The sequence below is a fragment of the Poecile atricapillus genome, chromosome 10 (genome assembly GCF_030490865.1).
Source record: "Poecile atricapillus isolate bPoeAtr1 chromosome 10, bPoeAtr1.hap1, whole genome shotgun sequence".
NCBI classification, from domain to species: Eukaryota; Metazoa; Chordata; class Aves; order Passeriformes; family Paridae; genus Poecile; species Poecile atricapillus.
The window spans coordinates 19,694,030-19,720,141 of NC_081258.1; the positions used below are offsets into that span (position 1 = coordinate 19,694,030).

The 26,112-nt window shown below is 56.7% G+C and overlaps 1 protein-coding gene across 7 annotated transcripts; it reads right to left on the bottom strand.

The window, feature by feature from the left end:
• Positions 1–1,162: 1,162 nt before the first annotated feature.
• KIAA0513 (KIAA0513 ortholog) lies at positions 1,163–23,527 on the bottom strand. Of its 7 annotated transcripts, none has more exons than XM_058845626.1 (13): positions 23,381–23,527; positions 11,131–11,604; positions 10,380–10,479; positions 9,891–9,964; positions 9,706–9,776; positions 9,013–9,220; positions 8,551–8,591; positions 8,066–8,144; positions 7,533–7,610; positions 5,962–5,991; positions 3,533–3,613; positions 3,181–3,275; positions 1,163–3,070 (listed from the first exon to the last, which is right to left on the bottom strand). In XM_058845626.1, exons 2-13 carry the CDS (start codon positions 11,460–11,462, stop codon positions 3,021–3,023), a joined length of 1,239 nt encoding a protein of 412 aa, XP_058701609.1. In that variant the 5' UTR covers positions 11,463–11,604; positions 23,381–23,527; the 3' UTR covers positions 1,163–3,020. The 7 variants fall into 7 exon arrangements, with proteins under 7 accessions (XP_058701609.1, XP_058701608.1, XP_058701604.1 ...); XM_058845625.1 differs by lacking the exon at positions 23,381–23,527 and adding an exon at positions 22,502–22,641; XM_058845621.1 differs by lacking the exon at positions 23,381–23,527 and adding an exon at positions 21,504–21,895.
• Between the last annotated feature and the right edge of the window lie 2,585 nt (positions 23,528–26,112).

Here is a 26,112-nt window from a genome sequence, read left to right on the forward strand (position 1 = left end):
GCCCGGGACATCCCGTACCTGCTCCAGGGGCTCCTCCCGCAGCTCCCACAGCACATATCCCACCTGCAGGGGCTTAAAGCAGAGCTGCCTTCAGCTGCACCAATGCAGCTGAATCCTGGCTGTGGTGACACCGCCTTTTAACCCGGTCATGACTGAATGGGCTCTGTGACAGCCACACCACAAGCCGGACAGGGAAGCTGCTCCTTGGCACTTCCAGGAGCTCAGGAGATCTCCCAGCTCCAGGGTAACTGCTCATGGATCTCACTCCCTCCCAGGTTGGGATTAAGCAGCTCCAGATCTCATTCCCACTCCCCAAACTGTCCCTGCTGCCTCCCAAAACCATTCTAAGCACCCAGCCAGCAAAACCAGGAGCAGGGAGGTGCTGCTGCAAAGGGCACCTGCAGCCAGGTGAACACCTCAGGAATAAACCCCTCCTTCCTTATACACACAAACTTATCACCAGAGCCAGGTGATAAGGAATTCACCAACTGGAGGGAACAAAATTGATCTCAGGCTCCTTGTTTTCCATAGCTGAGCAGCCCACATCAGGGGAAAGCACCAGGGAAAACATCCAAGCTTTGGGACGGGTTTCCTTCCTGCAGTGGGGGGAGATTAAATAAAAACAAGGAGCAGGGAAAGCTCCTTCCCAAGAGAAATGTGGCTACCAAGAGAGATGTTGGGCTACCAAGAGAGAAACCAGCCCTGCAGGACGAGGAACAGGCTCAGCTTGGCCACACAGAGATCTGAGGGGACGTGGACTCTGAATACTGGCTGGAATATGACATTCCCAGCCTGTTAACCTAGGGGAACATCTCTTTTTTTAATAAGATAATACCGAGTAATTGATTTTTAAATACACTGAAATCAAATGTCCCGAGGCCAGAGCAGGATCCCAGCTCTGCTGTCAGCTCAGAGGCCACTGGCAGAGATGGAAAGCACGAGGGAAAAGAAAATAAAAATGAAATCTCCTTCATGTGCCTCTCTGGCTCCGGGGCAAATGAGAACATCTCTGTAAAAGGTGCAACAATTTTTCTCTATTAAAAAATAGATTATCAAAAGGGAGATGCTGGTGGAAGCACCAGGGACCGCTGAGATCGAGCAGGCAGCGTGGAGAAAATCCATCTGGTTAAAATACACAACAACAATTGAGCAAAAAAAAATCATTTTTAAGATAATTTATTCCAATCTCTCTCTCTCTCACACCCCATCCTTCACACAGTCCCGGTCGAGGAGGATTTATGGCTATTTTTTATTAGATTTTAATTGTTTTTATAGAAAAATACACATGCAAATAATATATATACTTCAGCGCTGAACTTTTCATGTTGGAAAAAATAACAATAATAATAATAATAATAAAGAAATGAAGGAAGATTTGGGAAAGACCTGAGTGGAGACAGAGACAGGGAAGGCCATGGGGATGGGATGCTCCAGGACGCTGAGCTGCTCATGGTCCAGCACATTTTATCCAGCAGGAAGATGTTTATTGGGATGAGGAACCAACATCAGCCCTTCACCCCAGCAAAAATCCTTCTCCAGTAACTCTGCCCAGATTTGGAAATGGCCAAGAAAAAATTGGTGCTGGAATTGTCCTTCCTACAAGACCCATCACGGATCCCATCCCCAGCAGCAAGGGAAGCCCAGCTTAGGTAAAAGCATCATTTTGATGCTTGGAAATGACACCAGAAGCCAAGAGCTACATGGAAAAAACATCCTTTTATGCTATTTCCTATGGGATACAGCTGGCAGCACAGGGAAAATGGATTGATTGAAACCTGGACTTGAGTTTCAGGATGATGCTTTTGGGGTGAGACTGTTGGGCCCTTGGCTGTGCAGGGCTGGGGGTTTCTGCCCTTGTGGGCTGCTCCTTGTAGAGGGAAGCAGCGATGGCCCCGTGTCCCCAGCGATGTCCCCATGTCCCCAGGGATGTCCCCATGTCCCCAGCGATGTCCCCACGTCCCCAGGGATGTCCCCATGTCCCCAACCTCTCTGCAAGCACCGTGCCAAGGTCCAAGGGATAAAACAGATCTGCTGCATGGTGGGAGCTGCCACCCCTGGAGCAGAACAGGAGATGTCCTTTAGCCAGGGCTATTTCAGGTTTGATGGATGAGCAGCTGGAGCAAAGGGCTGGCGAAGGAGAGAGCAGAGAGGAGCAGCCTGGGGAAGGAGGACAATTAATCTACTGCCACAGGACGCCAGGAGGCTTTGGGAAATGTCACAATCCAGCAGCATCCCGACACAGACAGGGCAGCAGGGAGAGGGATGAGGCTCTTTGTCATCTCCTCCCAAGCCAAGCAGAGCTCCTCTGCCTCCACCCCTGCCCAAGGCCATGGCTTTTTTCCTACTGATCCAGGCTGAAGCTATGGAGCAAACTGTTGTCTCTGCCCAGAGGTACAAACCCACACAGGCAGCACAGCAAAGCTTTCCCAAGGGAAGGGAGGCCACCGAAGGCTTTGCCAGTCCCACCCTGCCCGTGTCCCCAGCCAGTGGTGACACCTGGAGACACCACAGAACCTGAGTGGTGGCTGGGTGCAGCCCCAGCTCCTGGCTGTGGTCCCTGCCATCCCCTCCTGCACCCCTGGTGCAGCTCCAGCATCAGTGAGGGGATGCCAGCGGGGAAAGGCAGCCTTGGATACCTCTGGATTTACCACCAGAGACCTCACCAGCGTTTCATGGGGGTCACAGCACCTGGAGGCTGCAAAGCCACGCTCTTCCTGTTTTTCCCTTGTGTTTTGTTTTGCTTTTTAACCAACAAAATTCACTTTTGTGACTGGCTACTCCAAAAATCGAGGCGGGAGGGTCTGGCAAGGGTGGGGGCTGTTTGGCTCCTATGTCTACAGGCTGCTCTGGGGCAGCTCTAGAGTTTGGTGGATGATCATGCAGGTTTTATTGCAGTTCATGTGTGTGGTTTGGTTTGTAGGTAGCCCAGCTTCAGTCTCAGGTAGCCCCGGAGGTGGGATCCTCTCCCCTCCCCACCTGTCCGGCCGCCGTCTCTCCACCGCCGCGTGCCGGCCAGGCGGCTACTCCATGGCCATCTGCTCGATGTGGTCACTGAGCAGCTTGTATTGCTCTGGGAACGAGAGAGAAAAGGGCTGAGGGAGGCTGCTGAACCATCCCATCCACCCTCCATCCCTCCAGAATGCCAGAAAGGGGCTGCACATCCCCCGGGCTCTCCCCTACCTTCGTCCAAGTTGCCAATGGTCGCCTGCTTCTTCAGGAAGTCACTGCAGAGCTTCTTGTTGAGGCCAAACGCCAGCATGTTGTGGATGAAGGTGCTGAGGGAGGACAGAGATGCTCAGGGTGAGAGAATGGCCAGGCTGCCCCTTCTTCCCCCCATCTTCCTCTCCCTCTCTGCAGCCCCTTGTCCCGGGCACGGGGATGGTGCTCAGCTCAGTCCCTTTGGATATTCAACAGAAGGGGCAGGAACAGGTCCCATGGAGAAGCATCAAAATCCTCTGTACCATAAGGGATGTCCCAGTGGGGGAACACCTGGGAGCTGTCCCCAGGGGGGTGGTCCCCGTGCCCTGCTCACCCCAGCTGCCCGAAGGTGATGTTCTCGTTGAAGCGCAGGCTGTCGTCGCGCTCCTCCTGCGTCATGTGGCACCACTTCTCCCTGCAAGGAACCAGCCAGTCTGGCACCACTCTGTCACCACTGTCACCTCAGGACCCCCTGTCCGCCTCCTCCCACCCTGGGCCACCTTGTGCTGGAGGACAGGAAGGCAGGAGAGCCCCTGGGTGTGATGCTGGCTGTTGGATGGGCCCACAACAAGGATCCAGCTGCAGAGCTCTTGCCCTGGAGCAAAGCAAGAGATGCCCCAGGAAAAACCTCGCTCAACCTTGGCTTTGCCTGGAAAGGCCCGGATTAAGAGCTAAAAATAGCATCGATCCCTCCAGCACAGAGCTCACCTTCAGTGCCACCCTGGGCATGAGGAGGAAGCAGGGGATGGCCATTCCAGCAGGGCTCTGCTGATTCCCCCCAGCCTGGGAGGGGGACAGGGGGACAGGGGGACACCAGGCGCCTGTCCCTCATCTGCAGCAAGGCTCCAACTCCCCAAATCCCGACCCCAAACATACCTCCCCCTCCCCACAGACCAAAATCCCAGCGGTGCCCTGAGGATGCCCCGGCTCCACTCCGGCTCCCTGCAACTGCAGCATCACCTTAAGGGATGGAGGGGTTTAAGCTCTGGGTGTTTGCAACCAGCTGGAGGCAGTGGCAGAGTCCCCACCCCGGGAATAAAGCCTGTGCCACGGGGATGTCACCTGGGGTGGTGGCAGCAGGGCTCAGTGCATGCATGCCAGGGAAACTACAGCTCCACAGTGAAGCCAGCCCCTTCCCGAGAACCAGGTGAGGTTACAGCCAAGGATAAGAGGAGGAAAAGCGAGGAAAAACAGGGATAGGCAGAAGAAAAATGGAGGAGAAGGAAGAGGAGAACACCAGGAGGAGAACAGACAGTCACAGCTCACCAGAATAGCAAGCAGGAGGGGGGAGCTGTGCCAGGTGGAAACAGGGATGGAAGGGGTTTCACCCTAAATTCAGTGAGGTTGGCTCAGCCTCAGTGGGGCTGGAACTGGAGGAGGATGGGTGCTGAGCCAGCCTGACCCCAAAGGGGGAACCACCCTGACCCCAAAGGGGGAACCAGCCCGACCCCACACAGGGAACCAGCCTGACCCCATGGAACCAGCCCCCACCCCAAGCCCAATGTGCAAAGCTGCTGAGCTGAGCCTCCAGCCACCAGCTCACTGTTTATAGGGCTCTGGAAATGTACACAATATGTTTCAGGGGATTTTTTTTTAAAGAAAATGTGTAATTTCTCTCAGATAAAACTTAGGATAGCAAATAAAGCCCACAGCCAAATGTAGAGGCTGAAAGGAGAGGGGAAGAATTGAATTAAGGGGCTTTGAAATCTGGAAGCAAAACTTCACAGACCCCACTGGCTCACATCCAGAAGAAGCATGTTTGTAACTCTTTTTTTCCTGCCTTTTTATGTTCTGGAGGGAGGAAGAAGGGAGAAAAAACATTATCAAAGTGCCCCAAAAAAAACATTTGGCCGTGTTTCTGGCTTATTACTGGAGAGTAACATGCCTGGGAAGGGAAAAAACCCACATGTGGCTCCACTCAAAGCCTTTGATCTTTACACTGGCCCAGCAGGACAGGCACAGGGGTGAGGAACCCCCTGGGTTGTATTTTGGGGCGTCCAGGGAAGCCTTGCTGTGCCTGGAAGTGCTGAGAACTCTGCATCAACTCCTTCCTCTTCCAGCAGCAGCAGCAGCAGCGTTTCCCCCGCACAGCAAACCCCAGCAGTGATACCTACACCATCCCTTAGCCAGGACATCCCTCAGCCACACAGAAAATTCACTGCCAGCCTTCCAAAAATCCTCATCCCCTTGCTAATGCCATCACCTGGAGGGATTTGCTCCCAGATCCCACAGTCCAAGAGAGCAGTGGCTGTTCCCCTGCCCCGATGCCATCCGTGGCCCCAAGGACACGCTCCCAATTGTGACATGCAGCCCCACATTTGCAATTTTAATTTTGTTAAGGGATGGCAGCAGCAAAGTGCATTAGAGATGGAAAAGGGCCAGCTTTTCCAGCTGGCAAAGGATCCCCAGCACCTCTAAGTGGCAGCAGAAGCCAGGAGCAAGCAGGAAGGACAGGAGAGGAGGATGCTTTCTACACAAAGAGACTCAGTTCATGTCCAAAACCTGCCCAGAGGGATGTTCTCAGCAAAACATCACAGCTTGAAACCATTCAGGCTCCTTTTTAAAAACCACATGAAAGAGGAGCCAATCTAAATGCCTCAGGCCCTTTGGGAGGGTGATGCTCATGCTCAAACCTCCAGCAGTTGAAAGGAAAAAGGGCCTTGCAGAGCCCCCCAAAACACATCCCCCCCTCCCCAGGGCAGGATCTGGACCTGAAGTGAGCATCAGCCTGTGGACACTAAGGAAGGACAGGGACAGACACACCTCTTCTCCTCTTCCTCCCCAGTGTTCCCTCTGGAGCGGCGGCAGAAACGGGGCCGACAAAAGTGGCGCGAGAAAAGATCATGCAAGACAGAGGGATGGAGGGGAACGGAGAGAAGAAGAGATGGAAGAAGGTTGTTAGAGGCATAGAGAGAGGAAAGAGAGAGAAAAAGAGGAGTTTAGTTCTGATTCCTTCCCCACCCTCCCCTGCCCTCCCCACCCGGAGGAGGAAAAACCTCCCCAGGTCTCGCTGCAGCCCCGGGAGGACAAAGCCCGGCCACCCCAGAGATGTCCTGGTCACCCCATCACAGAGGTGGCCTCAACCCCATCCCCACGGACCTTCTGGACATCTGCCATGGCCAGGGACCGACCTGGAATTCCAAACCCCCACCAAGCACGTCCTCCCTGCGGGGATTTCAATCCTCAGCCCAGCACGGAGCATCCCAGCTCACTGTAAGGACTCTGCATCCTCTGCTGAGGACTCGGGGGGCCACCACCACCTCCCAACCCCCCCGAGATGCTCAGGATACTCCAGGCTGCAGCTCCCAAAGCTCCTTTGTTAGTCAGGCTTGTTCCTGCAGCCCAGGCAGGCTCAGCCATCAGATTAATTGGGAAAGGCACTCGGAGCAGGGAGCAGCTGCCGGTGGCGTCTGTCCTTGTGAGGCATTTGCTGCTGCTAATTTGGGGTTTAATCAAAGCAAATGCAGTTATGGTTACATTGCTGCTCAATAGGCTCTTCCCGTGCTTGCTTGGGAGGAAAAAAGGATAGCAAGAAATGGGGAAAACAGGGATTGATCCGTGAGCTGAGCCTGGCACAGCATCCCAGGGTGTGAGCCAGGGCTGCTGCGGCTCAGCTGGGGATTTGGGGGGGACACAGAACGGGGCTGGCTGCTCTAAAGGGCTGTCAGCGCTCCCAAAAGGAGTGGCTCGAATGCTCCGAGCCCGGCAGTTCCACCCTGAGAGCCCAGAGCCTCAGGGCACTGCACAGAGAGCCTCAGGGCCAGCTAGGAGTGGGAAACTGCTGTCAGGACAGGAGGGATGGCTGGAGCCCTCACACAGCTCCGGGGTGCAGCGAGAGATGGGCACAAGCTTGGCCAGTGTCTCAATCGTTTCTGCACCCCCCAACATGAGCAGCCCCTTCTCTGACAGGTTTAGCACCGTTTCTGGGGCTGGCAGTGCCACCATCCCCAGCTTCTCTCCTTGCTGGCTGCAGGTTGTCCCTCCTGGGGACAAGGTGGGACATCCCCTCCATCCACCACACCTCCCAGACCTGCTGGCACACTCAGCACCAACAGCCTGAGCCCTGGCTGGGATTTCTGGGCACGTCTCTAGGGCTTGGCTCCTCCAAAAATGCTGCACAACAAGCAAGAAAAGCTTCCTGCCCTCCCAAACCCCATCCAGGCTGCAGATCTCACCAGCCCACCCCACTGCCCAGTGCTCCCAGCAGGTTTCCAGTCGGGGATGGAAAGCAGAGCGTTTCCCCAGGGTTGGACAAGCTCAGGGCTGTTGGGAGGAGCATCCTGGGGGGCTGGAGGGGACACAGAGTCTCCTGTTCCCACAGGGACGTGTCCTACCTGGTGGTGGGGGACCTCTTCCTGCGCTCGCAGTGCACGGCGTCAAAGAAGGCGGCGTTCCAGAACCGGAGGTTGTGCCTGCAGGGAGGGAGGGAGGGAAATGCTGGAAATGGCTAATTGGAATTTTATAATTAGGAACCACAGGGTGCCCAGTGAAGCTGTGGCTGCCCCTGGATCCCTGGAAGTGTCCAAGGCCAGGCTGGACAGGGCTTGGAGCAGCCTGGGACAGCGGAAGGTCCATGACAGGGCTGGAATGGGATGAGCTTTAAGGTCCCTTCCGACCCAAACCATTCCAGGATTCCACAATCTCACCCAGCCTGTCCCCGAGTCCTCCCAAGGGTCAGGATGGGCCAAACAAACCTGGCAGATTTCTGGACCAGCCCTTTGGTGGCTGCAAACACACTCTCAGTAGCACAAGGGACGTGCCAAAGCCGAGGCCAGCTCTGTTAGGGACACTCGTGAACCCCTGGGGACATGTGGCCAGCAGGACAAACCCCTCCCCAGGCAGAAGCCAGCTCTCCCCAGGGCTTTACCAGATCGGCTGCTGCTTGAGGTGCATGTACAGGTAGATCTTCTCCCCCTTCTTCTCCTCCTCTGGGCTCTGCAGGGACACTGTGGGGACACACAGTCACACGCCAGCGGCTGCTGAACTCCCACCCTTCCACCCACATGTGGATTTTGTGCCTTTGCAAGCCAAACACATCCTCTACACATCCACAGCAACGGGAAGAGGAGCTCTGAGAGTCCTTGGAGGGCAGGGGTGTCCCAGGAGGATCCTGGAGGGACTGGACCACCGGTTTGGGAGCACACACAGGTACTGGGTGAGACTGGTGCACCACCAAAGCTCAGAGGCAGCGCGTGCCCAAACCTTGTGACACTGAGGACAAGATCCTCGCAGGACGAGAGTTGTGATTGGAATTTCAAACCCAGCCCCGAGGAATTCCAGCATTTCCAGCCCTCTCTCCTTCCCCAGAGATGCCTTGGCCATGCCCATTTCACCAGCGCTGGCTGCACTCACCCGTCTTCTTCAGCTTCTCCTTCGGTTTCTCCTCACCTTCGCTGTGGCACAAGAAATCAATGTCAGCTCCACAAATCCTGTTCCCACCACAGCCCATGGCTCCCCTGACAAAGGGAACTTCATTTGAAAGTCCCCCTGATCCCATGGCACTGTCCCCAGGGCCAGAAAGGTGACAAAGAGACAGTGACATCCCTCCCCTCGGACCCAGCACAGAGATGATGCGGAAGATCACGACCTTGAAACCCCATAACTCCATGGTTGTGTCGGTTTTGAGACAAATTAGGAGGAATTAGGACAATTAGGACAAGGGAAACAGGACTTCCAGCCCGTGAGGTGACAGTGACTAAAGCGTGGCACCAGGGCAGAGATGACCTCTCACAGCCATGGCAGCCCCATGGTGGCCCCACAGCCCCGGCTTGCTCAGGGGGTGGGTGCCTGCCCACCCGAGGGACTGGCACCCACTCGCTCTTTTTGCTGGCAGGACCCTTCAGTTTGGTCTCCAGGCCCCCAAAGAAGCCTTTGACATTCTCTGTCTTGGCCGAGGTGTTTTTCAGCAGCCTCTCTGCGATGTCCTTCTTCTCGGCCAGCCAGGTGTTCGCTGACTTCAGGTACGAGTCGATGCTGCCCGTGGGCTTCTCCTTGGCCTCCAAGGGCAGGGCGTGAGGTTTCCCTGGGGAAAATGTGCCAGGAGCTCAGTGGGCCCACAGCCCTGAGTGCTGCCAGCTCCTGGGGACCTGAATCCGGCTCCACCATGCACCACCAGGAGGTGGAAACACCCGAGATCCCATCCCAATTCCAATTTGATTTTTATCCTCCCCACTCCCATTTTGGATACAAAGTCCAGCCCCCTGTGGAGGAGCAGCCACCACACCAAACAATAAAGCAAAAACAATAAACCAAAGTGCTCCTAGGGGCATTCACATCCCACCCCCAGGGGCTGGGATCATCTGGGGGTCGTCACATACAAATATTCCTGGCTGGAAGCAAAGACAATGCAGCACCACCGCCCCAGCAAGGAGTTCTGCCAGGTTTGCATGGATTTTGGGCTCTTTCCCACCTGGGTCACCCCTCCCAGCACCTCTCCCATGCATGGAACACATTTCAAAGCAGCCCCCAGCACCAGCAGAGCCTCCACAAGGGTGCAGGTTCCTTTACCTATGTAGTAATAGGTGAAACACATGGTCATGAGGTTCTTGGCAGGGCTGAAATCGTCCATCTGGTGACACCTGGTGCAGAGTGGGGACTCAGTCAGGACACCCCGTGATGGGAACCCAACACAGCTCTGCCCTCAGGGCCTTTTGGGGGTTAGCACAAAGCCCCAGAGTGCCCCCAGGACTTACTCAAAGAGCACGAGGGCGAAGGACTGCATCAGGCGGTAGAAGGTCTGCTCTGAGACGCACTTGGAGTTGCAGCGCTGCAGGGACAGAGCCCAGGGCTCAGCACAGCCTGGAACAGCCTCAGCCCCCCAGGACCACCCACCATGGGCAGGGGAAAAAGAGCACTCATGGCTGGGTCTCCCCCTCAGAGGCAGCGTTGTGCCTGTCTGGGTTTTTTGTTGGTTTTTTTCAGGGAACAGGATGTGTCTGAGTGCTGGTGGGGTTTAATTTTAAATAAAATGACTGAATTCTCTCCCACGTTGCACTCAGGGTGTATTTAACTGCTCAAAATGCATTTATTCACTCCTGTATCTCCCTCTGCTGTGGTTCCTCACTTTCCTTGAGTTCCTGCCTTCCAAAAATAGTTCTTTGGGATATAAATAAATCCCCCTGGCCTGAGGCTGTTCCAAGGCCCATGCAGGATCCCTGCTGCCTCCCCACCACTCCCCTTACCTGGGCGCTCACATATCTCGCAAACCACTCCCTGCCCTTCCCGTTCTCGCTGCTGCAGAGCTCCCCAAACCTGGCCTTCTCCTCTTGGTCCAAATCCTCTCTGAAATGGGGAAAAATTAAAAAAAAATATCATTAAAGCCAAGGATGTGACCTGCACCCCCCAGCATCCCTCTTGGCATCAGCATCCTGGTGCTGGAGGAAGGCAGAGGAAGAGGAGGAGAGGAGCATCCATTTTGTCATCCCTCGCCTCGCGTTGCTCTTTTCTTCCTCCCTGGCAGGAGGGAAACCAAAGGCAGAGGGAGAAGGGAAGAGCCAAGGACAGTGCGAGCAGAAACTGAGCTCCAGAGACAGGCACGGAGCCCCAGAGCAAAAACAAGCCCTGTTGCTGCTCCTCACGCTCCATTTGCTCCATCCAGCCCGACACGGAACCGCAGAGTTCCGGAGACCACGGGGCCAGGGGCACAGCCCGGGGCTGCCACGGCGTCCCTGGGCACGTGTGAGCCACCGGCATTTCCGTGAGCATCAGTGGGGAGAGGAGATGGGCACAGTGAGCCCCTGGCATGGGAATGGGGAGAGAGAAGAAAGAGAAGCCGGGGGTGGAAGATGAGCTGGGATGTGGCCAGGAAAGGCAAAAGGCACATTCCCTTCAGCACCGACGCTGTGGAGGGGAAGGACACAAACTGCTGGAAAGCAGCCAGATCCAATCCCATCCCATGGGGTGTCCCTGGCATCGCCAGCCCTGCTCACTCACCCCCCCGTGAAGATCTTCTCCACGTAACTCCGCATGAATTCCCGGCGCTCGGCCGTGGCCTCGTCCTGCGCCGACTCCGTGCTCTGGCTGGAGGAGAAGGACTCGTTGGAGGAGGAGCGGCGGTAGCCACGCCAGTGCCGGGGAGAGTCCCCCATGTCATTCTCGCTGTCCGCAGACTCGGTGGCATCGCTCTCCTCCGCGTCCCCTGCGTCCCCCGGGTGGCCGCTGTCGCCGGGAGCGGCGGGAGGAGCTGGTTCTGAGGGGTCATGGGAGGGCGTTTCGCTGTCAAAGTCAATGAGGTTCCCCACGGGCACATCCACAGGGGCCTCCATGGCTCTCCAGGGGGTGTGGCGGTGTTGGGGACACTCGCTCCTCGTGCCTTTGGCCCTCACTGGGGCGTGCAGGCCATGGCTGGCAGGATGCTGGCTAAGGCAGGCAGGACCTCCCGGGGGGACACAGGCTACCACAGGACATCTGAAAGGCACAAGGAGGACAAAAGTGAGGGCAGGACCCTGGGGAACCACCACCGTGGACCTTGGAATGGCCAAAATATCAAACCAGAACCTCAGGTCCCATAATTGGCACCGTCCACTCATGGACATCAGCACAGCTGCACATCTCACCACTGCTCAGGGGGGTCCCGTTCCTGGCTGGGTCAAGTTTGAGAGTAAATGAGGGTTCTGGAATAAAAATGGACTTTTAGGCTGCTTGGGAGCCTTGATAGAACATCATGAGCTTCAGCATCAGCCTGAAACTCAGCGGTTCCTGGGCTGACTTTGACCATGAAGATCAACCAGGCAGGGGGAGACACCAGCCCAGGAATATCATCCATGAATGTGCTGAAGCTACGCATGGGAACATCACAGGAAATCCATGGTGCCCTGAGACTTTGGAAAATGCCTCTTTTTACTAAAAGGAAATGCTGGGGTAAATGTGAATGCTTCACCTAAAGCTGCATATGTGTGCAAGCAGCTTTTATCCATGACCTGCCCTTGAATCCAGCATTCCTGGCTGGATCTCCCAGCATCCCTAATCCTGCACAGAGTTTCCCCTCGGGCTTTGTCCAGGTGTGTCAGGTGCTGAGGTCAGGTTTGCTGCGGGGCCTCAGCAATTCAAACCTGGGAATCCAATCCCAGTTTGCAATAGAAATCCCAGTGGGGAGCAGGATTTGTCCCACCTGGGTCCCAGCTCTCCAACCACAGCGCCCCAGTGCTCCTGTCCCCAGAGCTGGGTGACAAACTGAGGTAATTCCTGTTGTCATCTCGGGTGTGGGTGACATCCCACATGACGGCAGCGCTCACACCCACACTCACTGCATCCCGCACGGAGCCGCTGCTCCAGCCTGGAGCTGTCAGGGATGACTAAAAACTGTAATTAAAGCAAAGAAACCTCTGGCTGCCTCCTCGCAGCCTCAGACACGGAGCTCTGAGAGCCCTGGGGAACCTCCGGCTCCGGGAGAGGGGAAAAGCCACAATCGATGTTCTTGCAGGACTCGGCAGCCCAGAGGGGACAACTCTGCTCCTTTGGACACAGCCACGAGCTCTGCAGAGAGCTCTGGCACCGCTCCCGTGCCAAGGGCTGCGGGTGCCGAGGGCTGCCTGCATCCTGCGGCGGCGAGGGATGCTCGCCTGGGCCCGGCCAGGGCAGGGTTTGTGCCCTGGGCTGCAGCACCGGAGCTTTCAGCACATCCCACCTCTCTCTCGCAGCCGTGCCAGGGGACGGGCCCTGGGCAGCCTGCGGGGAAGGGTCAGAGGCAGCCCCGGCGCGGGGGACGCGCACAGGGAGGGGGGACACGCTGGGAGGGACCGGCGAGGTGCGAGGTGCTGGCATTTCTCCACGCTGCGGCCTTCCGTGGAAATCCTCCCTCCAAACCGGGGGTTTGTACGGCTCCGACACGGGAATGGCAGCAGCTCCCGGTGCTGGCAGTGCCCGGGGACACCGCGCTGCCACCCCACCTGCACCGCATCCACGGCCCGGGCACGGAGCCAGCCCGGCCCGGCTCTGCAAGGGCACCCCGGGCACGGCTGAGCGCCTGCCAAGGAAAACTCCGCGTGCCGTGAGGGAACAGCGTGTTTCCTCCCGGGGAACTGGTCAGTCTTGTTCCCCCGTGTCCCTCCCCCGTGTCCCTCCCCCGGCAGCAGGGTGACGGCTCCGGGGTGCGGAGCCATCGGGTCCCAAACGCACCCGAAATGCAGAGGTACCGCGCTTATCCCCCGTCCCAAGCACCCCACTGAATTCAAGCGCACAAACCTCCTTGTTTAAACATATTCTGGGCAGTTTGGAGAGCAGAAATTCCTCCTCGCCCGTCCCCGCCGCAGATCCGCTCCGCTCCCGGTGCCGGGACACGCTCCCGGCTTTATCAGAGAGGCTCAAGCTGTGCCCTGGCCAAGGCGCAGCCGTGCTGCAGCACTGCCCACAGCTCTGCAACTTCGGAAAACAATTCCCTGCGTGCCAGGGGGACACCTGAGAGCGCTGCTAGGCTGGGCTGGCACGGGTGCGTGCCACAGCCAGCTCCCAGCTCATCCTGAGCCGGCACCGGGACCCCGGTCCCTGGTGAGGGAGGATTTTGGGTGTGCGATGTGTGTAGGTCTAGAGGATCTTTTCCTCAGCATCATCTCCTCTCCCGGCCCCGGTGCTGGGATCCTCCCCCTTCCCAAACCCGGTTTTAGCTCACACGGGGCACTGACAAAACCATCACTCAGCCCTTAAACCGGAGCCATTTCCAGGGAATCTGAAGCCCGGCGAGCTCCCGGCTTGCCCCGCTTCCCAGAGAGCCTTTTCCTGTCCCCCCCGCTGCCATCAGACACCAGATGGCAGCTCCCCATTCGCCTGGACTCGCGAGGAGAATTAAATGTCTCTTGAATAGACCTGAGCTGCGTAAGCCGGGCTTTTGTGGCGAGCAGCGGTTTCTCCTTTCACACTTCCCAGCGGCACAGCTCCCACACACCCCCCTCCGCCACGGCCCCATCCCCAGGGACCCCCAGAATGGGGGAATGCGGCTCCTCATTCTGCAATTCCCGTTTTTACCCGGCAAAAATTCCTCCCGGGGGCCACACCAGGCTGTATTTTGGAAAAAAGCACCTGCGGGGGGGGGGGGGTTCCCTGCCCCCGACCACCCTCAGCCCCCCATTCCCGAGGGAAATGCAGCTTGCAGCCCCTGCGGAGGGGTTCGGGATGCAGCCTGGGGCTGATGGAGCCTGGGGACCCCCCCCCACCCTTCCCGGGGAGCAGGGATGCATCCCCCGGGATGCTCCGAGCTCAGAGACAGCTGGGAAATAGCGGAGGTGTCACCTCCCGGCGTGAGAGGACGGATTAAAGCCCAGGCCTGTCCTCAGGCGCGCCATCCTCATCCTCCCTCCTCACCGCCTCCCTCGGCTTTTACCTGCAGCCGGGAGCCCCGCGGCAGGTCCGGCAGCCCGGGGGTGGCCGGGGAGAGAGCGATGGAGGCCGGGGAGCTCCCTCCGTGCCTCGGTCCCTCCCTCCGTGCGGAGCTCCGGAGCATCGCGGGCCCCACGCGCGGCTGCGCGCACAGCGCCGGCTCCCGGGAACGGGAAAAAGCGGAAAAAGCTCCTTGTGGCAGCCGGCCACGCTTTGCACGGCTCCCAAGAGCCTTTCCTGCCCAGCAGAGCCAGCCTCGGCAGGGATTCCCTCACCCCATCCTAAACAGCCCCCCGTGAGCCCCGGCAGAGGGGGTGTTAACAGGGAAATATCCAAAATATCCACCTAAGTGATGCGGGGTCCCCATCAAAAGGGGGACCAGAAGGTTTTAAGTCCGTGCATATGCAGATATCCAAAATATCCAGCAAAATAAGGTGAGGTCCCCATCAAAGAAGGATTCTCCAGCCTGGGACAGCCCATCCAAGCCCCCTGTGCACCCCGACATCATTTAAGCAAAATAAAGCAGGATTCACATCAAAGAGGAATTCTCCAGCCCAAATCAGCCCAAGTCCCGGCACATGCAGATATCCCAAATATTAACTAAAACAAGGTGGGGTTCCCATCAAAGGGGGATTCTCCAGCCCAAAACTCATTGTCCAAGCCCCTCTGCACCCTGACATCTGGAATATTAAACAAAATTAAATAGGATCCCCATCCAAGGGGGATTCTTCAGCCCTTTTCCTCACCTTGAGCTGGTTTTTAAGCTTCCCCACCACTCAGCCCCCTGAGGATTGTGAATTATCCTCTCTGCTCTTCCCCAGGTAAGCCACTCCGGGGGGAAAAAGTGTCAGGTGAGATCAGAGGGGGGAAAGCTCCAGTGGGGAAGAGGAACTGGATGGGAGCAGCGACAGGACAAGGGCACAGCTCGGGGGAATTGCTGCCCACTCAGAGGGAAGTGCTGGGATGTGGCTTCTGCCCTGACCCTGGAGAAAAACTCCAGATGGGGAACGGGGCAAGGCTGAGCCCCCTGGGGGGATGTTACCTGCCTGGGGGGGCAGTTTTGGGGTGCTCTCAACAGCCGGGGGGGTCTCTGACACAAAGAGAAGCAAAGGAGTTTGGAGAGGAGACCACCAAACCTTCCAGCTCTGCCCTTGCCTGCCTGTACCAGGGCACCTCAGCCCTCCCAAAGGGACCCTGGCACTGCCCGCACTAACCCAGAGGGCTCTCGCTGAGGATTTGAGGGAGGAACAGCCTCTGCTGGAGAGAGGAGGCTGGAAACCCCCACATCAGCACAGAATCCCGGGTCCTGCTTGTCCTCCCTGCCCCAGCATCACCCCAACCCCGAGCAGAGCCCTGTGCTGTGCCTCAGAGCATCCCCCAGGGACAGGGAGGCAGGAACTGCTGACCCAGCACCCCAGGGCCTGCAGTCCTGCCCTGATCTCCCAGAAGAGCAAACACCGGTAAGAGCCACATCCTCCCCCTCTGGAGATGCCAAACTGTGTGATCCCAGGGAAATACCGCTGGGGTGGGAAATGCAGCATCCCTGGCACAGCCTGCCCACACCTGAGCGCTGCTGCTCAAGGGCACCCCTGGAAAAGAGTCCAAAGCCTCAGCTGAGTGGTTTTCAGTGCTCTGGAGCCAGGCAGGACTGAGGGAAGATGGGTGAGTCACTCCTGCCACAGAGCATCCCCGTCAGGAGAGCTCAAAGGATGCTAATTAGTGTGAAAGTGCTCATTGTCCCCTCTGTCCCCACACGGAGGGAACAAAGTGCCTGTGACACAGCGCTTGAGCTCAGCAGAAACCCAGGAGCATCCCTAATTGACTGTGTGCCCAGGGTGATCATTATAATTAAGCCAGACTTCAGGAATTGCAAGTGACATGGAAGAAACACCTCCCAGCTCCCCGGTTTTGATATGACACCGCGGGGAGGGTTTTGGTGCCTCCCCCTCGCCAGTTCTCCTTGGTTGGGTTTTCTCATGGAGGTTTGGTCTTTATCTGTGTTTATCCTGCTGTGGACCCAGTTTTGGAGCATGGGAGGTGGAAACCCTGGGAGCACACACCTTCCTGGAACCTGGAGATGTTCCAGGCCAGGATGGACAGGGCTTGGAGCAGCCTGGGATAGTGGAAGGTGTTCCTGCCCATGGCAGGGGGTGGAACTGGATGAGCTTTAAAGTCCCTTCCGATATAAACCTAAAATTCCATGGTTCTGTGAAGTTTTGTCCCCCCTCCACCTCAGCTCACAGTCCTGCCTGGGAATTCTTCACCTTGGTAAGGAGAGGAGATGCCCCAGTCTGCTCTCCAGGAGCTGGGAGAGCATCCACCCCATGACTGCCATGGCTGGAAGCAGCCAAGGAGCAGAACCCAGGGTCAGCTTGGCTTATTTACCCTCCAGCACCCATGGGAGACATCCAAAACTTCCCAAGCAGAAATGTCTGCACGGTGGTGCCCCAAAAACACCCTCCTGGGACAGGGACCCTCTCCCAGCTCCATCCCCAGCCCAGAAACACCTCCAGGGCACCCTGATCACTCCTTGCAGCGTTCCAGGGCCGCCCTGGCAGCGGGGCTGCAGCTGCAGAGCTGGCACAGGCAGAGCTGCCTGCGACCTGCTCATCCCTCCCCGCGCTCCCGTTCTGCACACAAAGGCTCCGGGGGTGGCTGTGGCTGTCACACACCACCACTGCCCTATTTTCCCTTCTCCATCCCATCCAGCAGCGGAGCCACGCTGGCAGCTGCCAGGGGTGGGTGCCCAGCAGCAGGAGGGAAGTGATGCCTTGAGTTTTAGCTTTCATATTTTCATATTTTATTTTTTCATATTTTCATATTTTAATTTCTAATTTTTCATATTTCACATTTTTAATATTTCCATAGTTTTATTTTCATAATTTTAATTTTAATATTTTTCATATTTTCGTGTTTTTAATATTTTTTATTTTTCATATTTTTCATTCTTCATCTTTTTAATTTTTCATATTTTCATATTTTTCATTTTTCATATTTTTCATATTCTGCCTTGCCCAGGTGTGTAGTTTTGAGCTTCATATTCAGTATCAGTGAGCTCTCTTCACAGAGCAGCCAGACAAAACAATTCCTTTTCCAGCTTGGTACCAAGGACAATCATTACAAGTTTCAGGCCCAAGAGCAGAAACAACGCTGGGCTGGAGAGAGAGAACAGGATGGGACTGCAGAACCTGGAGCTGTAATTGGACAATTAACCCCAATATGCAGATGGACCAAAACTTATAAAAATGTGAGGCCTCATGATCAGTTGTTAATTTTGTGTCCATTTTTGGTCCATCTTGGGTGCAGGCCTGGCCAGGCTCTTGTAGTGCCCAAGGTGTGTCCTTTAGGGCCTTTCAATAAATCCCTGCTTTATCCTGAGCTCTGTGCAGCCTCTGCTCCAGCTCAGCTTTCTCCAGGCACCAGAGGCACAGAGCAGGGTGGGTGCTGAGCCACCCCCTTCAACTCAGGGGAAGCAAATTTTGTGGAAGTTACTGAAGTATTGGGTAATTTTTTGCTTCACTCCCCTGAGCAGCAGGAACAGGCACAAGGGAGGAGCTGGCAGATCCAGGAAGGAGCCAGGGGTTTGGTGGCAGGAGGATCCCAGGATCACAGAACATCCTGGGCTGGAAATGACCCACAGGGATCATCCAGTCCCCTGTGTGGCCCTGTCCAGACACCCCAACAATCCCACCCTGTGCCTGGAGTGTCCTGGGAGCTCCTGCAGCTCTGGCAGCCTCGGGGCTGTGCCCATTCCCTGGGGAAGAACCTTGCCCTGAGATCCATCCTCAGCCTGCCCCAGCTCCGTGTCATTCCCAGGAGCTGTCCCTGGGCAGTGCCAGCGCTGCCACTGCGCTTCCCACTGGGATGTCAAATCCTGCTGGGGGGAAACGAGATGACAGCTGTGACAAAAAGCCCAAAAGTCAGGAGCTGGAACAGCACAGGGCCAGGCTGACCCCGTGCCCAGCTCCTCTGGGCAGGGACAGGAGCAACGAGAGGCTCCACCATCCCCGAGCCACTCGCACAAAGATGAATTCATCCACCCCCAGCAGGAAACCACCCAGAGGATACTCACCCTGCACCATCCCACGGGCTCAGAGATTCGGTTCAGCCTCCCAGGATGAGGAAGATGCCGGATTCCTGGTGCTGATCTGTGCTCCAGGAGCTCCTGGCTGCTCCCTGGGCCCTCAAACCCAACACCAGCACAACGCAACCGAGTGTTGCCACACCACGGATGGTTGTGACACAGCTGCTAAAAACCTGAATAAGCCGCTCTTCCAGACTGACCCTCTGCAAATCCCTCCTAATCCAATCTTGTTTATGGCATTAAGTCGGACCCTCCCATGCTGAAGGCCCCTGTTTGCTCAACACTTGGGAAAATCCTCATCTTTTCTCGGTCCTGGTTGAAGCTCTGATGCAGAAGTCACCAGAGCTTCCTTCTCCTCGTGTGTGGAGGTGTTTGGGGACAGGGCTACACCTGCACTCCCAGCTCCACATCCCGCTGGCACATCCCCACACCACCACTCTGGCCATGGAAAACCTCCCTCAGTGACATGGCCAGGATTTCTCCTTTGCTGGGATTCGTGTGGTTTAAAACACAGTTTTCTCCACCTTATCCAAATACAGAGAAAATAAACCCTGCTCTGACCTCCAGCTTCCCCCATAAATCCCAGCTGGGATCCAGGTTAGGAAACAAACCCCAAACCACGTTAGTTTGGTGTGTTAATCCCACAGAAGATGTCAGAGCCACATTCCCCACCACGGCCCGGGGTTGGGAACGCTCTGCCCTCCCCGAGGCCATCTCACAGATGGATCCCACCTCAGGAGGACACAAAGCTGTGGGTTTGCCACAGGCTGCCACAGCCACACGCCTCTGTGATTCCTGCAGGGAGGAGAAAAGCCCTGCCCGTGTGTCCTGGGGGTCCTCTCGGTTTGCAAACATCTGCCACCACACGTGTGGCACAGCAGCTCAGGCAGGCAGCAGGATGAGAGTGTTATCCTCACCCTCAGTCTCCCTGGAATCTGCAGGAAAGTCGTGCCATGGAAAAGGAAACCTGATTTATCTTTCCTGAAAGGAAAGCCAAAGCTGTTTATAAAGGGAGACACAGGCTGGCACGGGCTGGAGCAGCAGGAACGGGGCTCCTTTCCCTCTGCTTCCCTTCCAAATAAGCCTGGATCTTGTTTGGATCCATCAAACTCAGCACAGGAGCATCCACAGGGATCTGTACCCACCAAGCAAGTCCCCATGGACCTGGGGAAGAGCTCCAGAGGGATTCAATCCAGCCCTTGGAGCATGGAAAAGCACAGCAGCAGAGCTGGAGCTGGCAGGAAGGAGGTTGGTTTTCCTCCCTCCCACCCATTCCAGGCAGAGGGAAGGGCAAGGAGCAGCCGTGGGGCTGCTGGGAGGGCAAAAGTGACAGTTCCGTGTTCTGTTGTCACCGTGTCACGGGGCTGGGGTGTGGCAGGGACCTGGCCAGCACATGGTGGCTCCTGGAGCAGCAGCAGGAGCCTCGGGATGGCAAAACAATGGGATTCACAGGGTAACACAGCCTCTGAGCACCCCACAGCTCCCCAGCAGCCTCCCCCAAACGAGCTCCAGCACAGCTCTGGTGTCCCAAGTCCCTTCTCCTGCTCCAGCTCAGTTGTCACAAGCCAGGGATGAGCATCACCTCCATTTTTCCTGGGAAGAGCGTGGTCCTCATACGTGGGGGAGGAGCTGGGGGGAGCCCTGCAGCCCCCAGAGCATTCAGACACAAGCACAGGATGAGGGCAGAGGGTGCTCAGGACACACCGGTGGCCACGGAGGAGAAGGGAAGGGCACCAGAGAAGGGAATAGAGCTCAGGAATGGGGAGGTTAAGGCACGATCAGGGCAGAGGATCAATGCCCTTTTCCTGCTTTTATTCCCAAATCCTGATGAAGACTGGATCCCTGAGCAGGCCACCTCACCCAGCCTCTCCTGAGCATCCTGCTGAGCTGTCACCTGCAATCCCAGAGGATTCAGCATCCACCATCCTGGTCAGCAGCAAGGGACAGGGACAGGGAGGATGAAAGAACCACTGCACTTCCAGACAGGGAATCACTCCATCCCCAGGGAATCCCATCCCTAATTGGTTTGCACAAAGATCTTCCAAATTCACCAGCAAATAACCAAGAATAACGAGAGCGACTGAATTAACTCTGGGCATGGAAGGCAACTTCAGCTCACGGTGCTGCTGCTCCCTGTGATGGGATGTGCTCCTTCCCATGGGGTGGGATGGGATGGGATGGGGCAGGTTGGGATGGGGCAGGTTGGGATGGGGCAGGTTGGGATGGGGCAGGTTGGGATGGGGCAGGTTGGGATGCAATGGGTTGAGATGTCTCACCTCTCACCCTTAAGTGACTATTTTTTAACACACACCAAATCTACCCAAACCAAGCTCGTTTGGAGCTGGGGAGTGGAACAAGAGGCTTTTTGAGGTCCCTTCTAACCCAAACCATTCCGTGATTCTCTGATTTTGCCTTCCCAAGCCGCTTTCCTGGCCAGGCTTTGGGCTCTCTGGAAGTGCTCTGTGTGTTGTTATTTCCCCTCCAGCCCCAGCAGTGACTCCTGGATCTCTGTTTGTGTGGAGCTGCACCACAGGCCGGGTAAGGAATTCCCAACAGCCCACCAAGGAATTCACAAATATCATCTTTGGGGGCAGCGATTGTCACTGCAGCCACCTGTCAGACCAAGAGCCAGGCAGGGAGGGACAGTACAGGCCATGGATGTGTCACAGCAGTGCCACGGATGAGCCCCTGGGGGGGATCAGCACCGATCCCAAAATTCGGGATCTCGTGGGAGCCACACTTTGGTCTCTGCCCCCCTGTTCACCACCCAAAAAAACACCAAAAATTTCCAAACTACAGCAAATTCTCCACCTTTTGCCGTTCCACAGGCCAGCTCCCGATATCCCCTCGGTGGGATCAGCACCCACCCACCCTCCAGCCCCAGCCTGCTCCCAGGGAACCCCAAAATTACCTTCTGCCCCCGGCTGCTCCTTGCAGAGGGGATGTCCAGCCCCGGGCAGGCACAGCCTGGCGTGGCAGCGCCGCTTCCTGCAGCATTTCCAGCTGCCCAATGATTAATCCAAGCTCCGGGTGACAGAGTGAAAGCCAAACAAGGTGAGGCAGGGATGCGCCCGCTGCTTTTCCGTGTCCCCGGGTGCCGGTGGCGGCTCCGGCAGGACTGGACGGACCTGTCGGGGCTGCTGCCGGAGCCAGCAGGGCACGGCACACAGCAGAGGTGTGGCAGAGGCCAGCAGGGCTCTCCTGTCTCCTGTCACCGCCCCTCGGGCTGTCACCCACACCCTGTGCCTGGCCAAAGGGCTTGGGACGCGTTAGTGCCGGCCGGATCATCCCGCGTCCAAAGAGGGATCCCAAATTTATTTCACCCCCCTGGGAGGCTGTGCCCGCCCAGGGAATGAACCCATTTGATCTGTCCTTGAGTCAGGCTGGGCCTGGAGGCTCTGAGCTGTGGCTGGGACCCTCAAATGCTGGAGGAGTAACCCCAGTATTCCCTCACCCCAAACCCAGAGCAGCTGGGATGCCCTGAGGCAGCTGCTCCCAGTCCCACTGCAGCACAAAGCGCCTGCAAGCAGCGCAGCCTGGGGGAGAAAACGGGGAAAAAAGCAGGGAAAAGGCAGCTTTACTTCTCCCTGACATTTAATAACCTTTATTGTCCTCTGAGCAGCAGTTTCCCATTCCGAGAGCCGATCTTCCTCCAGGCTGGGAATGCTTTGGGTCCTGGCAGCTGCCCCGTCCCCTCACCCTGCACCAGGAACCCCAAAAGGTTCCACACCAGCAGACGCCGTGGGATGCAGGGATTGGGGTGGTCCTGGATTCCCTGCCACATCCTGCAGCTCCAGGATTCTCCCCACAGCATTCCCAGGCTGCTGGGGGAGATCTTTCAGCACTGAGGTTGTACAAAAAATCCCAGGGACACAGCAGAGCATCCGAGCCGGCGGATGAGGCACTCACCAGGCACGGGGGAGAGGCACTGACAACTCGCAGGAGGCAAAAGGAGGAATTAATGGTGCTGCAATTCCCAGTGCCTCCATCGTTAGGGAAGGAAAACGCGCCCGAGCAGCCTCACTCGAGTGCACAACGTAATTTGTTTTGGATTTAATGTCATCCTGCTTCCTGGAGATGGGCTGGAGCTGGGAAAAGCCTCTGCTTGTATCCACCATGCCCCAGGGAAGGTGGGAGCAAAGGAGGGGATGAGAGGAGTTTTATGGAGCTGGGGAAAGCTCAGCTGAACCTGGGCAGTGCTGCTGCTGCTGCAAGAGGCTGTGCCCACTGAGCTGAGACATCACCCCCAGGAGCTGCTGGCTAAAAACCACCTCAGATCAGCTTCACATGGAACAGAAATCATCTGTGAGGGGTCTCAGCAAGGTTTCCTCCTGCCCACCAAATGCAGCACGGCCATGCCCTGCACGGGGCAGCGCTATCCCCTCACCCGAAATCAGGAGTTTGGGGGCAGGACAGCAGAGGGAGGGGGGAACCCCAGTTTTCCCTGGGGTTTAATCCTCTCTTGGAGCCCTGAGCTTTGCAGGAGGAGGTCAGGATTTTCCCCAGCCTGATGTGTTTCCTCCTCGGGGCCTCTTGTTTGCGCAGGAGGCTGGGAACGTTCCCTCCTCCCGGAAAAGCTCCGGGTGGGCACTCACATCCCCGACTTCCCCAGCCTCCAAAACACCACTGATTCAGGAATCAGATCCACCCCCTAAAACCTGCAGAGCTCCCCTGCACCTCCTGCTTCTGCCTTTTAATCCAAGAGCCGGGCCCTGAGCCCTGCCAGGGCTGGGAATTCCAGTCAAATCCCCAGGTGCTGCTGGAAGAGAGAAACAATCAAATACAGACCTGGGGAGGGTCCCACGGCAGCAAAAATCGCTGGGTTTTTCCTGCAGGGCTGGAACAAGGAAGAGATAAACCAGGTTTGCTCCAGGGCACGGGCAAACAACTGCTTATCACCACGTTGGCAGCCTCAAGGCTATTGCAGGGTGTCAGGAAAAGTATTATTCCTCTCCTCTCCCGGGAAAGGTTCTATTTTTGGTCCCTCCGTCACAGGGAGCTGCTGCCTGCACCCGCTGGGGGCTGGGAGAGCAGCCAGCCCTGCAGAGCCCCTTCCCCCCCCGCCAAACTCACCGGGGAACACACGGAATTTGGGGGAAACAGAGGCAGTTTTGGTTCAAGCTGCAGAATCCACCCTGGCCTGGCTGGCAGAGAAAGCTGCAGGAGAAATTAGAGCTTTTTCCAGGGCCTGAAGGGCTCCAGGAGAGCTGGAGAGGGACTGGGGACAAGGGATGGAGGGACAGGACACAGGGAATGGCTCCCAGTGCCAGAGGGCAGGGATGGATGGGATATTGGGCAGGAATTGTTCCCTGTGAGGGTGGGCAGGGCCTGGCAGTGGCTGCCCCATCCCTGGAAGTGTCTCCTGGACAGGGCTTGGAGAAATCTGGGACAGTGGAAGGTTCCCTGCCCATGGCAGGGGCTGGAATGGGATGAGCTTTAAGGTTCCTCCCAACCCAAAGCCCAGCTGCAGAGGGGCAGAGCCAGACTTTGTGCTGGATTTTCCAGTGACATTTTAGGGGTCATTGGTCATTTCCAGGCTGGAAAATGATGAATTTTCCACGAAAAAGCCACTGGCCTGACCCAGTGCTGGTGACAGAGACCCCCGGGTCCTTCTGCCAGAGCATTTGTGACACTCCCTGCACCACAATTCCCTCGGCCAAAGAGGACAGATCCATCCAGTTCTCCCTCTGTCCCTGGCTCCACTTTGCAGCCCTCAGCATCTCACCTCGCTGAGCTCCACCGCACCCCTGCCATGCCCAAACCCCAACAGCCAGCACATGGAAAAAGCCCATTTCTGATGATTCCCTTCTGTCCAAGTGTGAGATCGGTAATTGAGGGTAAAATTCCATCCAGGGTCCTGAAAATAGCCCAATAAATGAGCTCAGCTCTTTGCCGGTTGACTCAGCTAATCCTTCAGCTGCCGCCAGACAGCTTTGATTGTATCTTCTCTCCTTGGGCTCCCTTTAATGCCAAGGCCGAGCCGTGGCAGCTGCAGCAGCTCTGTGCAATTCATAATCTGCCTTTATTCCTGGCTGCACCACTGAACAGAGGTCGGCTCCCGCTCCTGGCTTGATTTATGAATATGGATTTTGTTGGTTAAGCCATTAGGAGCGGTGATGGAGCAATTCCTGGTACATCCTGCACCGCGGAGCGCCTCATTTGCAGCCCGCTCCGCAGAACGCTCCCCCTGCAAGGCTCCTCATGCAGGGAAGATTATATTGAGGCTTTGTCTGTAATGCTGTAATTCCAGCTCGCCTCCCTGAGCCCTCTCCAATGGGAAACAACCCCGCCGCAGGGAGGGAAGCGCTGGGGAAAGGAGGGAGCTGATATCCCGCCCCAAAAGCTTAAAGGGAAGTGTTAAATCCTCTGCGAGCCCAGCGGGGACCTCAGGCTGCTGCTGCCTCCATCCATCCATCCCAAGGGATGCTCCAGCTGGAATAGCCGCGCTGGGAGGGGGCTCATCCTTCTCTGCTCCCCTGGAGCAGCGCAGGGCAGAGTCACCACCGCTCCCGAATTCGGAACTTGGTGACATTAAATCCAAAACAAATCACGACCGGAGCATCGCTCCCCTGGGAAGCCCAAAGCGCTTGGATCCCTGTCCCGAGGTCGCATTCCCATTCCCGGGTCAGCACGTCCCATTCTCAGCGTGAGGAGGAGGAAACAGGCTGTGCCCGGAGGCCTGGCTGTGCAATTAGAGAAAACAAAGAGGGAGAAGGGAATTGTGTGCGGGGGCCTGGATACCGCTCCTGCTTCCTGGCTCCCAGCCCTGGCTTTTCCCATCGCTGCGGCTCGTTTTTGGAGAGGAGGTTTCCCCTCCGGCTGCCCCCGTGTCAGGCACAGCCCAGCACGGGGACAACTTGGAACCTTCTCCCTAAAAAAACAGCACCGGTCGAGATGTGGTCAGGGATGAAACAAGAATTCCGTGTGGGAATCCTTGGGAATGGTCCCGAGCAAAGCCAAGTTTCGCCTTCACAACAAAAACGCTTGGAAAGGTGCACGAGTAATATCCAAGGCTTCCTAAATTAAATTTCCATGTTATTTATCCAAGAACTCCTAAATGGAGCGGATCCATCCAGCTCATCACTCACCAGCATCTCCTGGTTTGTTTTTAATTAGCAGGAACACGCAGCCGAGCCAGGCAGGAGCTCGGGGTATCAGGAAATCCACCCCGACAGGCTGGGAGCAGGGCTGGGATGAAGGCACCGGAGCAGGGAACTCGCTCAGAGGGCTCAGGGGTGATGGAAACCGGGATTGAGGGACAGAGACCACACGAGGTTCCGTGGGAAGGGCCGGGACTGCAGCTCTGGGGGGGCGGCGTGTCCCAGGGCAGGAATAATTTGGGTTCCCGGAGGTGAGGAGGGGGATGGTGACAGAAAGTCCCAGGGGGAAGCCAGCCATGAAGGAAAACAATTCCAAGAGAGGTAAATTTTGAAGGGAGGGAGGGAGGGGAGGGAATTTGGGGTAGTGGAGATGGGATGATGGGAATTGGTTCGCTTGGGATCAGCTGGAGAGGGGTGGGA